The 16,549-nt window shown below is 45.7% G+C and overlaps 1 protein-coding gene across 9 annotated transcripts in view; it reads left to right on the top strand.

Moving 5' to 3' along the window:
• Positions 1-16,549, top strand: part of KCTD6 (potassium channel tetramerization domain containing 6) — a 48,118-nt gene that overhangs the window by 16,206 nt on the left and 15,363 nt on the right. For 2 of the 9 annotated variants that reach the window (XM_005222912.5, XM_059879826.1), the window contains exons 2-4: positions 12,991-13,063; positions 13,738-13,884; positions 14,810-14,941. The exons of 2 other annotated variants lie outside the window; for them this stretch is intronic. In XM_005222912.5, the coding sequence (XP_005222969.1) occupies positions 14,880-14,941 (62 nt within the window). In that variant the 5' untranslated portion in view covers positions 12,991-13,063; positions 13,738-13,884; positions 14,810-14,879. The remainder of the gene's footprint in view (positions 1-12,990; positions 13,064-13,737; positions 13,885-14,809; positions 14,942-16,549) is intronic. 5 more of the 9 variants (XM_015459612.3, XM_059879828.1, XM_005222914.5 and 2 more) reach the window with 3 other exon arrangements.

Below are 16,549 nucleotides of genomic sequence, written 5' to 3'. Positions count from 1 at the left end.
TTTACTCGCTAAGTCGTGTCTGACTCTTTGCAACCCCATGAACAGTAGCCTGCCAGGCTCCTCTGTCCATGGGATTTCCCAGGCGAAAATACTGGAGTGGGTTGCCATTCCCTTCTCCAGGGGATCTTCCTGATGCAGGGATTGAGCTCGCATCTCCTGCTTGGCAGGCAGAGTCTTCACCACTGAGCAACCAGGGAAGCCCAAGAATGACTGTAGGTAGCATTTATTTATCGAGCGGGTGCTCTGTGCTTGGCACTATGGCAGGTATTTATATACTGTATATCTTTTTTGTGTGTGTGTGTGTGTATATCTTATTTAATGTAGTGTTCCCTCACAACTTCTCTCAGAGGTGGTTGTTATTACTAATATATTTATTTCTATCGATGATATACTCTATACAGAATTCAAAGGGCATAAAGATTTTTGCTGTGATTCTCTAATTGAATAATTCTGGTAAATTAATAGTAGAGATAAAACAAATATGGTAAATGGTAACAGTTGTAGAATCTAAGTGGTCAGGATGGTCGTTATACTATTATACTATTCTTTCAACTTTTCTGTATGTTTGAAACTTTTTCATCCCAAATTTGGGGATAGAGAAAGTGAATTTCCCCCCATCCCCATCTCTCTTATGACATTTACCTTGCAGGAGACAAGCATTGCTACTAATTTCCTGCTTCTCCTTGGAGAGATAATGCGAATTTTATGAGTGTGTTCACACACACTTAGATTATGTCTGGTATTGCGTTGATAGACATTAGGTTTTGGAAGCTTATAAGGGTGCTGCCTAGAAAAGGCCATGCAGGTGAATTCCCACAGACCCTTTCCCGGGGGTCGGAGACCGTTTTGTTCCCCAGTTTCACCTGTAGAGGGCACTCTCTCATCTTGACTGGCAGCAGCAAGCTGCAGCAGGTTCAGAAAGGACCTTCTCAGGGCTGCTGCCACGTGTCTCACGAAGAAGGGGTCCTCTAAAAGTATAAATACTTGTGTTCTCTGGCCTTAGCCACATTTGTTGTGGGAAGCAAAGCTCAGACTCTGAGCGCACATTTTGGTTTTGCAGCAGCAAAGGGAAAGGTTGCTCAGAAAGCCTCACCCACGTGCTTGCTATACCACGAACTTTCACAGGATGGATAAAACTCTCCATTTCCAGGCCCGAGAAGCACTTCATAGCATCCTGGACATTTTGATGTAGATTACTTGACTAGAGTTAAAAAATTCTTTTTTGACCAAAGGAAAGCCATTGTGTTTAATATGTTGAAGTGAAGTGAAAGTCACTCAGTCGTGTCCCACTCTTTGTGACCACATGGACTATACAGTCCATGGAATTCTCCAGGCCAGAACACTGGGGTGGGTAGCCTTTCCCTTCTCCAGGGGACCTTCGTTAGACCTCCTTTATGAAACCCTGGGGTTGGAAGGTGTCTGTGAATTAATAATACTAGCCTTATTCTATGTCTGGTTGTTATGCAACTTAGGGAGACAAGATTGCATCACATTATCTCCGAATCTGTATAAAAATGAAGAGTAGTATAATAGTGAGTACATAACTTAAAGTTTTTCTTTATTTATAAAAATGTTCGTGTATTTGGCTGTGCTGGGTCTCGTTGTGGCGTGTGGGAACTTTTTACCTGTGGCATGTGGGATTGAGCTCCCTCACCAGGGACCGAACCTGGGCCCCCTGCACTAGGAGCGCAGAGTCTCGCCTCTGGACCACCAGGGAGGTCCCAAGAGCTTTGTCAGTTTGAGAATGTTATATAAGTGGAATCATGCAGCATGAAATTTTGTTTTTTTCCCACTTAGCATAAAGCCCTTGAAATCCATCCAAGTTATTGCCTATATCACTAGCTTGTTCATTTTTATTGTTGAATATAATTCCATGGTCAGGATGTACCACATGTGGTTTGTTTAATCATTCACCTATTGTAGGACATTTTTTGGTTGTTTCCAGTTTGGGACTATTGCAGAGCAAGTGACTCTGAACAATCCTGCACAGGTTTTTGTGTGAACATAAGTTTTCATTTCGTTGGGATAGATGCCCAGGATTGCAATCGCTGGGTTGTAGGATAAGTGTATGCCTAGCTTTTTAGAAGCTGCCAAATATTTTCCAGAGTGCTGTACCATTTCACATTCCCATCCACAGTTTTCTTTTCATACAAAATGCTATTGACTAGTGTTAGCACAACGGCACGAGGCCAAAGCCACGTGAGACTCTGAGATATTTTTAATTTCTAGAGAAAATTAATATACATTAGATGGAGAAGAAAAGAGAGCTCAGGACTAATCTCTTTGTTAGTCCACAAGGCCTCATGTTTATTATCCTGGGTTTTCAGAATGATTCTTCCCTCACCATCAAGCTAACCTTTGTTGGAAAGCCGCAGCACATTGCACAGGCCACTGGGGTGTGCCCCTGACCTCTGACCCCTGCTTGTATTCTGTCCCAAGGCTCCCTAGGAAGCTTGGTCTCATTGTGGAATCTTCTACCTCCGAGAATAGTCATTCAGACACCTTTCATTTCAGGAGTCATTTCAGAACCACCTCCTCCCAGGGGCTTCTGTACTTAACCTGCTCACCAGGTCCCCAGCACTAAACAGCATGAATGTGTCTGTCCACCCTGACCCCTATCCTCCAAGCTTTAGTTAGGGTCCAGATGTCAGGTCACGCCCTTCCTCGTGTCAAGAATGCAGGCTCCAGGTCATGCTGCCCTTCCTGATGTCCTTGGACAAGTAGTAACAGCTGAACCTGAATTTGCTCCCCTGTACAGTTGAGATGATAGATTATAACAATACCTACTAGCAGGGCCATTTGGTTGTCCTGAAGGTAGTAACAGGGCATCTACCATGGGCTGGCTGAGGACACAGTGGTGAACAAAGATGGGCCTTGTCCTCAGGGAGCAGAACTAAAAGAGAACAAAACTACAGTGTTCAGCCCAGCCTTTGACATGTAGTTGACAAACGTTAGTTGTTTGATTATTGTAGTTAAACTCAATACTTGTATATGGATCTGAATGGAATATGAACCCAGTATTATACATCAGGTCTAGTATAGACTCGTTCATTGTAGTCAGCCATTAATTACTATTAATTGTTAGGAGGTATGCTGGTTAATTGCTGACCAAGGTCACTCCATTTTGAGCTTAACACTTAGAATTATTCTGAATTTAATATCTTATGTCAAGTTCAGTAAAAGTCTCTCACTGTAAACATATAGCTTAGAAAAAAGTGTTGTTATTCACACTTGCAAAAAAGTCCCTAACAGTGTGTTCAAAGGTTCATATATTATCAAAAGCCTCCCATAACAGTAAAGAACAATTTTATTGTTCATAAAAAGTAACACATTCATAAATAATTAATCAGAATACAAAATTTAGCAGGGGGAAAAAACCCTTAGAGGAAATTAATTTTTTAAATTTGTAAAGATGTCCAAAAGTTGGCAAGAAAAAAAAAAAGAAGCAGCAGCAGATGACAGCTGAATGAATACTGACAGAGTATTTGACTTGGAGGCAAACTGTTCATTATGCACTTGGTTACTGAGCAAGCTGGTCACTAGGACATGGAGCTCTGGCCAGAGTACTCTGTTCGTAGGCCGGAACCAACATGATGGCCGTGGGCGGGTTGGCTGCTGTTGGTAGGGCTGGATGGAAGTGTCCTCTTGGATGAGTCTTAAGCTACACCTCTGCTTCCAGGAAGTGGGGAGAGGGATAGGGGGCCTCTCTGACTTCCACATGGTAAACTGGGGCCTTGTTCCCATCACAACCACAGATCAGATCAGATCAGTCGCTCAGTTGTGTCCGACTCTTTGCGACCCCATGAATCGCAGCATGCCAGGCCTCCCTGTCCATCACAAACTCCCGGAGTTCACTCAGACTCACGTCCATCGAGTCAGTGATGCCATCCAGCCATCTCATCCTCTGTCGTCCCCTTCTCCTCCTGCCTCCAATCCCTCCCAGCATCAGGGTCTTTTCCAATGAATCAACTCTTGACATGAGGTGGCCAAAGTACTGGAGTTTCAGCTTTAGCATCATTCCTTCCAAAGAAATCCCAGGGCTGATCTCCTTCAGACTGGACTGGTTGGATCTCCTTGCAGTCGAAGGGACTCTCAAGAGTCTTCTCCAACACCACAGATCAAAAGCATCAATTCTTCGGCGCTCAGCTTTCTTCACAGTCCAACTCTCACATCCATACATGACTATTGGAAAAACCATAGTCTTGACTAGACGAACCTTTGTTGGCAAAGTAATGTCTCTGCTTTTGAATATGCTATCTAGGTTGGTCATAACTTTCCTTCCAAGGAGTAAGCGTCTTTTAATTTCATGGCTGCAGTCACCATCTGTAGTGATTTTGGAGCCCAGAAAAATAAAGTCTGACACTGTTTCCACTGTTTCCCCATCTATTTCCCACGAAGTGGTGGGACCGGATGCAGTGATCTTCGTTTTCTGAATGTTGAGCTTTAAGCCAACTTTTTCACTCTTCACTTTCACTTTCATCAAGAGGCTTTTGAGTTCCTCTTCACTTTCTGCCATAAGGGTGGTGTCATCTGCATATCTGAGGTTATTGATATTTCTCCCGGCAATCTTGATTCCAGCTTGTGTTTCTTCCAGTCCAGCGTTTCTCATGATGTACTCTGCATATAAGTTAAATAAACAGGGTGACAATATACAGCCTTGACGTACTCCTTTTCCTATTTGGAACCAGTCTGTTGTTCCATGTCCAGTTCTATCTGTTGCTTCCTGACCTGCATACAGGTTTCTCAAGAGGCAGGTCAGGTGGTCTGGTATTCCCATCTCTTTCAAAATTTTCCACAGTTTATTGTGATCCACACAGTCAAAGGGTTTGGCATAGTCAATAAAGCAGAAATAGATGTTTTTCTGGAACTCTCTTGCTTTTTCGTGATCCAGCGGATGTTGGCAATTTGATCTCTGGTTCCTCTGCCTTTTCTAAAACCAGCTTGAACATCAGGAAGTTCACGGTTCACATATTGCTGAAGCCTGGCTTGGAGAATTTTGAGCATTACTTTGCTAGCGTGTGAGATGAGTGCAATTGTGTGGTAGTTTGAGCATTCTTTGGCATTGCCTTTCTTTGGGATTGGAATGAAAACTGACCTTTTCCAGTCCTGTGGCCACTGCTGAGTTTTCCAAATTTGCTGGCATATTGAGTGCAGCACTTTCACAGCATCATCTTTCAGGATTTGAAATAGCTCAACTGGAATTCCATCACCTCCACTAGTTTTGTTCGTAGTGATGCTTTCTAAGGCCCACTTGACTTCCCATTCCAGGATGTCTGGCTCTAGGTCAGTGATCACACCATCGTGATTATCTGGGTCGTGAAGATCTTTTTTGTACAGTTCTTCTGTGTATTCTTGCCATCTCTTCTTAATATCTTCTGCTTCTGTTAGGTCCATACCATTTCTGTCCTTTATCGAGCTCATCTTTGCATGAAATGTTCCTTTGGTATCTCTGATTTTCTTGAAGAGATCCCTAGTCTTTCCCATTCTGTTGTTTTCCTCTATTTCTTTGCATTGATCGCTGAAGAAGGCTTTCTTCTCTCTTCTTGCTATTCTTTGGAACTCTGCATTCAGATGCTTATATCTTTCCTTTTCTCCTTTGCTTTTCACTTCTCTTCTTTTCACAGCTATTTGTAAGGCCTCCCCAGACAGCCATTTTGCTTTTTTGCATTTCTTTTCTATGGGAATGGTCTTGATCCCTGTCTCCTGTACGGTGTCACGAACCTCATTCCATAGCTCATCAGGCACTCTATTTCTCACTTCCACTGTATAATCACAGAGGCCCCCAAATAGTAACCAAAAGATGTTCATTATGGTAAATGAATAGACAGAGTAAGGTAACATTGACTCCAGTCACTGTTCCTCAGCCATCCAGCAATGTGACTTTGCAAAAGTACTCTAAGCTCTCCTCAGCCTGAATTTACTCATGCATAAAATGTCAGTGGACTTAGATTGTCGCTGCCATCCCTGTAAGCCCAAGATTTCCTGAGATTTCACTGCTGTCGGGACTCCTCCCATGCTCTGACCTTTCCAGAAGGCTGGAGGCTAGAATGGAGATAAGGAGTACCATTTTTTTTTTTTTTTTTTTGAGGCGTTTGAAGACAGGCATGACTTTGCTATAGCAAAGGTTAATGTTCCGTGTCTCTAAGATCCATTTCCCTAGGCTCTCAGAATGTAAATGTTAAAGCGATGAAAACAGCGAAATCTAGCTCTGGTTCATTTGAATCAGGGCTCCTCACCCCTCATGGTGCAGTCCTGGAACAGAAGGCCTCCTCTGTGGCCTGCAGCTTCATAAACTTGGGTTTAGGTTGTCAGCACTGATTTAAACAGATTTGGTAGTTCAGTTTGCTTCTGGGAAAGAACTGACATTCACAGTGGGGTTTGGGGGCTAACAGTGAAACCTGAGCTGACTTCTTCCCTCCCTGGAGGGGCAGAGTGAGTCAGATGTTTGCACAGAAGGCTGTGGTGTCAAATCCTCAAATTCACAGGCCTTATGCTTTCTCCACTTCAAACCAGAAAGGTGTTGCAACACGGTTTTAATTGCTAAACCCTAGCTGCAAACCCAAATCTTGGGATTTATTAAGAGTTGGGTGTGAAAGGCAATGAATACTGGCTGTTTTCTGCCAGGTGTGTTTCTTTGTTCCTCCTTCACTCATTTGCTTCTGTGTTTGTGCCTAAAATCCCGGATCAAAGGGCTGCTGTCCTCCAGGCTCTAGGCCTGTAGTGGTGGCTACTTTTTGCCTTCATTTCGCTTCCTTGCTGGAATCTGTAGACCTTGTATTCATTCACCTCAGTCTGTTGAGAATAAGCAACTCTTGAAATCTTCTTGCCGTAGCTGGTATGCATCTCAGCCCGCAACTCAGGTGGGCAAGAAATAAGGCTTGCTTTCCTAGAACTGCACTCTGAGTGCAGGTCTCTGTCCTGCTAAGCTGGTGTAAAGCCTCTAACAGCAGTCTGTCCTGGGCACATCCACCGTCTCCTCGGCAGTACATACATACTGAGTGTCTCTCGGTCCTGGGGTTTAACCAAGGGGGAGAGGGAGAACTCTGGCTCTGGGTCATTAGTCACATGGTTGTCATTCGTCACAGGACTTGTTGGCTTCGCCCATGTTGACTTAAAAATATGAGTAGTTACGATCTGAAAGTTGAGAGTTATGTTTTATTCAGTAGGAATTTTTAGGACTTCAAGCCTGGGAGACAGCATGTCAGATAACCCAGAGGGCACTGGCTGGGAAGGGTGGGGCTGTTGGATTATATGGAAATTTGCAACAAAGGGCAGGTAGTCTAAATATCAAAAATATTTTTGTGAATTAAAGAAAACCAGATATCTCAAATTAAGGAATTTAGTGCTTCTCTGTATGTGGGAAGATGCAAGTGTCTGGGCTCACTGAAATCATCCCTTTCAGCTGCACCTCAGCTATCTGGGGCCAATATCCTGTGGTTTTCCTCAGTGTTCACCACAGAGAGTGGCTGCTGGATTGCAGGTATCCTTCTCCTTCCTGGTTGCTCTTAGGGCTCAGAAATTCACAATTGGAGGGCCTAAATTGCAGATGACTGTGACATCCTTGTTTATGGATATGACAAGAAATACTCCATTTCTCACCTGTGTGGCCCCTTTGGCTCCAGGGTTCTCTGCTGCTTTCCTGACATTGTGGGGCCCCAGGAATATTTGAGGTTGTCCCTCAGGCTCTTTGCACCACCTTTCATAGGCTTGCAGACTCCAGGCAGCATTCCCAGAATCATTTCCCTTTTCAGGTAAGAGGAAGGGAGAAAGGAAAACACAGGAAGAACTGACGGTGTGGATTAACAGTCTTGGCATAATCCAGGCTGGTAGTCAGTTCACCCTTTACTCCAGCTCTGTGTTTCTACATGGGAGATTATAGGCATCTACTTTTTAAAAAGGGATAATTAAATGTTAAAAAGTAGTCTCCTTTTAACATCCATTGAATACATTCTGAACCCTGGCATTATCCAATTTAATCAGCACACCTGCCTTTTGAACTAAGAACTATGGTTATATCCATTTTTTACAGATCTGCACACTGAGGTTCAGGAAGATAAGAAACTTGCCAAAGGTCACACAGTCAGTAGTGAGAGAGTTGGGATTTGAATTTCAGTCATCTGGACTCTAAAATCCAAATCCTTATTTGTAGGCAGTGCTCAGCTACATCCTAAATGCTCAGCAGTAATGCCAGACCTGTAAGCCTAGGATAGAGTTTAAAAACTTCTGTTTCTATGAAATTTGTAGTATAGTTTAGCCCTTCTCTCAATGGGCTGTAAAACAGCACCCAGCAGTTACTCCAGCAGCCAGGCCCATGTTATGAGCCCCATAAATGCTTGTTACCTGATTGATTATGCATCTCACAAGCAATTTTGCACTTGAAATACTTGTGACTGGTTCAGAAGTGGCCAAAAAATGAGAAGTTGCTGGCGGCATTGTGTTCCCTAAAAAAAGTAAGAAATACCCTTCTAGATCTGTTAATTTTTTTTTTTTGCCTGTTGAGGTTCCTTTAATTCTTCTTTCATTTGGATTTCCTAGTCCCGCCAGACTCACTCAGAATGGGATGCCCTGCAGGGTTTTGGCAAGACAGTAAGAACTGGCCTTTATATCCTGGCTTGGACACTTGCTGTTTGTATGATCTGGGCTCATCATACACCTGTCTGAGTCTCCACAAAATTTCTATAAAACAGGGGCAATAATAATAACCTATGTCAAGGATATTATGAGTGTACATAATAGTTACTCGATTCCTAGTTCTTATCTTTATTAATTAAACCTGTCAATTTAGACATTAAGGTCCTTCTGAAAACTCTTTACAAATGCCATGCATGAGAAAAAAGAAGAAGAATGTCATGGATGGATAGATTAAGGAATTCACGTTAACCAATACAGCTTAAAGATGACATGCCAAAAGGATGTTTTCAGCTGCAAGGAAGAGAAAATGCCGACCCAGACTGGCATAAATAGTAAGAAAATATGTCATCCAAAGGTGTGGCTGTTGAATCAGTGGCTCACTGGTGTTGGTAAGGACCCAGGTTTCCCTGCTCTCTCTCATCCTTCTCTAGAGTAGGCTGTATCTACTGGTGGTCACAGGTTAACTGGAGCAGCAGGTAAAGGCATCCTACCTGGATACAGCAATATCCAGAGGTAGAGCAGGGGGCTTTTATTCCAGTTTCTTCTTCTTAGGAGGGCTTCCCTGGTAGCTCATTTGGTAAAGAATCTGCCTGCAATGCAGGAGACCCCAGTTGGATCCCTGGGTTGGGAAGATCTGCTGGAGAAGGGATAGGCTACCCACTCCAGTATTCTTGGGCTTCCCTTATGGCTCAGCTGGTAAAGAATCCGTCTGCAATGGGGGAGACCTGCGTTTGATCCCTGGGTTGGGAGGATACCCTGGAGAAGGGAAAGGCTCCCCACTCCCATATTCTGGCCTGGAGAATTCCATGGACTGTATGGTCCATGGGTTGCGAACAGTGGACATGACTTTCACTCACTCACTCACTTTTTGGAAACCAGGAAACCTTTCCCACAGTCATCCCATCAAATATACTTGACATTGCAGTTGGCAGAACTGAATTACATGCTAGAGTCTAATGAGACCCCTAAGGTGGAATTAAACCAGTTAGGATTTTAACTCTGAGCTGGGGATAAGTCATGTTAGGGAGGATGGCTCCTTGAATGAAACGCAGGTTCCATTAGCAAAGGAAAATGCGGGGTGGGGGGGGATTGTTTTGATCACCTCCTCTTCTCCCCATTAGTGAGGAGGTATTCCTACCCTATGGTTGTGGGGATGGCCAGACACACGACCCTTGCTCTGGGCAGATGAGACTGACAGCAGTTGTTAGTCCCTGGTTGTCTCAGCCTTGGGAGGAGGACGCCACACACCCACGCAGGACCACATGAGAATACACTTGGGGACCAAGAATGCGTCGTCACAAGAGGCGAGGTGCCACTTAGCTGCTGCAGGAGGATCTGATTGGCTTTTTGGAATAATTCCATGGGCTGGCAGGAACTGAAGCCCACTTCTCAGGGTTAAGCAGGAACTGTGCCTGATGCCCTCAACAAGAAGGGTTATATGGCTAGGGGACCTTATGGGTGCAGAAAAATGGATAAGGAGACTTGTGGTTAGGCCATTTAAGGTCCTCCCAATTTTATCAGATGTCAAGGCAGCACATAATACAGAGCTTTAATTTTAGGACTTAACAACACAGGTATGGATGTGGAATATCTTACATGTGGCAGATGACCATCCATCTAAGCAGCCATCCTTTCCTGCCTTTGTCATCCATCCAGCTGTCCAGTATCCATCTGTCCATGCAGCCATCCTGCCGGCCTCTATATCTTCCACAATGGATTGACACTATGACTGCTTCTCTGGTTAGTTTCCATGGCGTCCAGTGCATAGTTGTTTGAGAGTAGTCAACATTTGGATCAGCCCTTCTAGTCCTGTTGCTAACTCTTCACCTTTCTCAACTCTGCATTTGCCAGTAGAATCAACTCTTTTGACCCTGGAATATGTTTGTTTTCTGCTCTACTTCTGCTTTTGCTATAACCATCCTCCTTTCTTTTAAACTATTGTCCAAATTTCCCCTCCCTTGAGCCAACCCCCTCATCACTCAAACACACTTTCTCTCCCTTCCCTGAATTCTGGTTCTTTCTCGTGTCAGCCCAGAACTGGCTGGGCAACTGCTTTGTCAGAATGCATAACCACACACTCCTGTTGTCACTGCATTTACCATCAGAATGAAAATGAAAGTGTTAGTCCCTCAGCCGTGTCCAGTTATTTGTGACCACGTGGACTGTAGCCTCCCAGGCTCCTCTGTCCATGGAATTCTCCAGGCATGAATGCTGGAGTGGGTTGCCCATTCCCTTCTCCAGGGGATTTTCCAAACTCAGGAATCAAACCCACGTCTCCTGAATTGCAGACAGATTCTATACTGCCTGAGCCACCAGGAAAGCCCATTTACCATCAAAGTCCAGTAAAAAATATTTATGATGTAGATACAAAAGTGGTGTGACTAAAATCTCTAAGTGAGCATTTATCTAGCATCTGGCATGTAGAAGGCACTCAATAAAAAAGTGTAGAAATGGTCAATAAAACACCTGAATAGCCCTAAAATTCTAAACATTATTTTTAAAAGCCTGCATATTGATTGATCTGTAGAGAATTTCAGAGCTCAGAGAAATGATTTCTCTCAATCTAGGTCACTATTTGACTGGCTTCAACATTTGCTGCACACACCCTTAGAATTTTCACGTTATCTATGAACTATCTATGTTATTATCAACATGTTTTTTTAAAATTGATTCATTTTAAAACCTATTCTAGCTCAAAGCAACAGTATCTGTGATACTGAGGGCTTTATGTCGTAGTTATTTTCCGGTATCTTAGAAAAAAACACAATTCAGGTATCAACTAATTGTCTAGGTGACACCTGAACGTCTTTCATGCGCCACAGTTAGGAAACTGTAATCTTGCTATATTCATATTTATTCTTTTATGATAAAAAGCCAGTCAGACACAAACATACCATTGGATGTTGGCTTCTGTATGCTTCTCTATGAACATTTTATTAGAGGCAAGAGACAGCGCATCAGTGGTTGCCTGGGGCTAGAGATGGAAGTGAGGTTGGCCTTCAGCAGGCACCAGAGGACTTTCTGGGGGTGATGGAAGTATCCTAACACTGGGTGGTGGTGATGTTGTACACTATACACGCTCAGTCATGTCTAACTCTCTGTGACGCCGTGGACTGTAGCCCACCAGGCTCCTCTGTCCATGGGACTCTCCAGGCAAGAATACTGGAGTGGGTTGCCGTTTCGTCCTCCAGAAGATCTGCCTGACCCAGGGGTCGAATCCACGTCTCCTGTGTCTCCTGCGTTGGCAGGCACATTCTTTACCTAAACTAGCGCCACCTGGGAAGCCCCCTGCACACTGTATGAATTTAGAAGAATTCATCAAACTGTGTATTTTAAATGGATACATTGAGTGGTTTGTAAATTGTATCTCAAAGAAGAGGAAGGAGGAGGAGAAGTAAGAAAAATGGTGTATGAGGGAATTTCTGGCGTCCTGGTGGTAGCCTGTTTCTTGATCTGGGTGTTGGTTACAAGGTGTGTTTACTTGGTGAAAAATTCATCAAACCATTCATTTATGTTTTATGCACATTTGATATATGAATGTTATATCTCAGTGACAAAATTTACTAAAAACAAACAAAATCAGCCAAGGTTGGGGAGGGGGACACAATTCCTCTCCAAATGATAAAAATTTATTACTTTCCTATGTATTATTTTGTATAATCACATTACCCTGCCAATTTAGTCTCGTGACATTACAGGATCAGGTTTGGTCTATCTTTATAACAGAAAGGGTTATAAGAAGATAATATTTAGCTTGTTACACAAATGCTGTAAGAATGTCAGCGGAAGCCATTGTTTCTTAATTATCCACTGCTATTATCAAGATGGACAATATTCAACTTGCAACCAAAATAAATAGATGTCTTAAGAGACCTTGGTGGAACAATCACATCACCAAGTCTCAAAAAGTAACCCCCTCTCTTAGCCCAGTTCTCCTGCTGCCTGCCAGAGTTTCGATTCTATATTTATCTTTCCAGATCAGCAGTAGAGCAATTAGTTATTAGAATAAGAGCTGCCAATTTATTGTGTGCCGACTTTATGCCAGGCTCTGCATTAGCAGAGTTTTTCATACTCTGATTGCCTCACTTCACTGTCATAACAACCCTGCCCCAGAGTTGCTTTATTCGACTTTATGATGGAAGAAACTGTGGCTGAGGGTCCAGACACATACTGCTGGTGACAGGGCCAAGTGAGTCAGCTGGAGCCCCACCCTGCGTGCTCCGCTCTATCTCGGAACCTGACGTCAGGCACAGGAAATCAGTGACATGTGTAGAATTCTGAATCCTGAAGCATGGCTCTTTACACGGTTACTATAGTTACTTCTCTACATGATGCTCTCTTTTTTTTTTTTTTGGCCAGGATAACAATGGATCCAGTATTAGCCAGTGAGGTTTGAACCCCCACCATCATCATGAAACTCAAGGACATTTCAGTAGGTTTAAAATAATGTTCCTGCCTTTTAAATAGACCTTATATTTCAGAAGCCCCTGGGACATGAACAGATCCTTTTCTGTGGCAGCTTTACTAATATTGTTATTTGCTCCTTGTGTAAAACATAGGGGTTTTCGAAAGGTAATACAGCTATAGTTCAGGCAGAGTCCCACAGGACTCCTTGATAAAAGCAATGCATTTGGGTGTTGGGGGCGGGGTACACAGGTGTTCCCATAGTACATGAGGTTAGGGGGAGAGCATCCAGGCAGGAGGGCATGTGGAAAGAGAGGCCTTGGATGTGTTAAGAAGAAGAGACTCAGCCTGAGAGGGACTGGACAGAGAGCGGTGTGCTCTGCTAAGTGAATAAGGCTCTTGCTAAACTAGGACTCCCATGCCGAGGAAATGGTTTGGATTAGCAACAGGCAGGAGGGCAGCAGAGGCCTGAAATGTGTTACTGACAAGCATTTAGAGCACTGAGCTGTCAGGGAGGGTGAGAACTCAGAATCGGGAGTTGTCTTGCCTCCTGCGTGCCAGCTGGCCATGCCATGGTCAGGCAGTTTTCTTCCCTTTTGGCACAGAAGGACTCTCAAGGCCCGTGAACTTCTCACATGTGGCCCACTAAAACACTCGGGGGACTAAAGACAGAAGCTGACCTCCTGATCCCTTTAATTACAGAGTCAGAATGGTGAAGAGGCTGGTGACATCCAAGGACGACCACAGGGCCTCTCTCTCAACACTGGTGAGAACCAGATTCCTTCCCCTGGTTCTGTAGCTCCAAGCTGAGTTTTGGAAGCCGATTAAAGAGAAGATTAGACGTAATAGGTAATTAGAAACCTTATAAAAAGGAAAAACGCTCTTGTCAAATTTACCAAAGTGTCTCCATGGCTGGAAGTGGGGGAGGCGTTGGAAACCTTGCCGGCTGCAAGAGGGTGGCTTAGGGGCTGGGGCAAGCGTGCGGAGGAACTGGAGCCAGGCCCCAGGGTGGAGCCAGGAGACTGTTTAGAAATGGATTTCCCAGTCAGGGCAGCCAGTGGGCAAAAGGCTAAGGAAGCCTTTACCAGTCCCAGGAGAAGCTGAGACAGTGAAACCAGTGGCCCAAAGACTGAGGGGGAGAAAGGGAGAGACGCACACACAGAAGAGACAAGACCGAGCACCGAGAAAGGCAGAGTGGAGTGGGTTTCTCCACAGGCCATCCCCTCGGCTGTTCAGCAAACCTCAGGAGGGGTAGTTGGGAGGAGTTCAGCCAAATCTTGAAAAGTGAAGCATAAAAGTCGATCAGTCCTGTGACTCCTTGCGACCCCATGGACTGTAGCCCACCAGGCTCCTCCCATCCACAGAATTCTCTAGGCAAGAATACTGGAGTGGGTTGCCATTCCCTTCTTCAGGGGATCTTCCCAACCCAGGCATCGAACCCGGGGCTCCCACATTACAGGCAGGTTCTTTACCATCTGAACCACCAGGGAAGCCCTCAGCCAAGTCTTGGGTCCAGATAATTCACACAGCTGCTTTAGGGTCCCTTACCTCCTGAGGTCCCGAAAGAATGTCTCCATCCTGGGAGGGGTTGTGAGGAGGGTAATTGAATCACCCCAAGTGGCCTAATGTAGGTTTAGCCCCCAGATGACTTGCTTGGACTCTCCAAGCAGTTGGTCAGCATCCCCTAACTTTTGGGGGGCACCTTCCAACCCAGGGGATTTTCTCAGCCTCTCTTGGATCTTTGAGACATACACTCCCTCTCTGGTTCCCACAGGACCCCCATTTGAACGCTCCGCAGTCTGTTTGGGGAACCTCCTGAAGGCGCACAGACTTTCTTTTTGCATATGCCTGGCCCACCCATCCTAGGGCCCCAGGAGGCTGCGGGGACTCTGGTGCCACAGTTGAGGTAAGGTGGCAGGGGTGCTCCCCGCTGTGGTAATCATCCAAGAGATTCATGCTGCTCTGGGGGCCACATTTCATTTGCTGGTTCCATTTCCCATCTTGTTCGAGCTTTTCTCTTTGGTGCTTTTTCATTTCTCCGCTCAGTAAACCTCACCACCCAGGCTTGTGGCTGGGGCTGTCCCAGGTGAAGCCAGACTCCCTGAATGAAGGCTGAGACACGGCCTGCTCTGTCAGCAAAGTCACATTCCACTGGGTATCTGACAGTCATAAACAGACTGAGTGTTTATGCTCAGTGGGGGCAAGCAGAGGGGATGGTCTTGGAGCCCAGGAATGGGGAGGGGGTGAGGCAAGGGAGGTCTCCCAAAGGAAGGGGGAGCCCGTTCTCATTCCTGCTAGAGTTCCCAGATAAAATACAGGACCACTTGTTATTTAGTGCAATATTTGTGACATACTTAAACAATTATTCGTTGTTTATCTGAAATTCAGATTTAACTGAGCATCCTGTGTTTTCCTTTGATAAACCTGGCAGCCCTGGTTTCTGATGAATTATACAAGAGTTAGCTGAGTAAACAGAGCGACTGGAGGGAGGGGCACCCCTGTGGCGGGAACAGCATGTGCAAAGACGCGGTGGTGACTGTGCTTCACTTAAGGAACTAAACATCGTCCAGGGGCAGAGAGGCATGGGGTTTGGGTTGGGGGGAAGGGAGGGCGTGGAGGGAATGCACTGAACTGTCACATGGGTGTCGAGCAGGTGCTCAGCGCCAGGCATGTGGCGAAGACCTCGGGTGCTGTTGTGAACCAAACGGACAAAACAGCTCCTGCTCTCAGGGAGCTCACGGTTCAGCTGAGAAGCAGTGAGGTGGACAGGAAAGGACTGACGCTGTGGAAGTTACTGCTGGGGGACGTCAGCTGGGCTGGGAGGTCAGGGAAGGCCTCTTTGGGGAGATGACAACGTGCTGAAGGAGGAGGAGATGGGCTTGCCCCGGGGGCTGGGGGAAGAGTGTTTTAGGTAAGGGAACAGCATGATGGCAGCCCTGAAGTGAAAATGTTTGCTGTGGATTCCCGATACCAGAGGGGCCAGGAAGGTGAAGAGCATGAAGAGGTGCCTCGGGAAGAGGCTGGGCCAGTGGGCAGGGGCCGGATCACACGGGAGGGAGGGGATGGGGACCGGCTCCCCAAGGCAGTGGTAGCCAGGGACAGTGAAGTTGAAAGGAGACAGGGTGACACAGCCAGCCCTGTGTTCTTGAAGGTGACTCACGCTGGAGAGAGGAGGACAGAGGGATAGCGTGGGGGCAGAGAGCGCAAGGGAGGCCTGGGTGGGGCTACGGCAGATGCCCAGGATGGACAGTTGGGTGGCTCGGCCCCGCGCAGTGGTAGTGGAGACAGAAAGAAAGGGAAGGCGAGATGGATCCCAGCTGCACTGAGGAGGAAGACTTGGCAGGGCTGGGTGATCTGGTGCTGGGAAGTGAGTGGGTGGGAGAAGCAGGCGTGACTCAAAGCTGCTGGTTTGGACAGATGGGAGGACGGTGGCGCCACTTGCCCAGCTGAGCTGGGGACTTGGGAGGCTTGGGGGTGGTGAGGCGAGAGAATTCAGGTTTGTACATGTCGAAGG

This window comes from Bos taurus, chromosome 22, assembly GCF_002263795.3.
Source record: "Bos taurus isolate L1 Dominette 01449 registration number 42190680 breed Hereford chromosome 22, ARS-UCD2.0, whole genome shotgun sequence".
NCBI classification, from domain to species: Eukaryota; Metazoa; Chordata; class Mammalia; order Artiodactyla; family Bovidae; genus Bos; species Bos taurus.
Note: the sequence above shows the minus strand (reverse complement) of the source record. Positions and strands in the feature narration are given on the sequence as shown.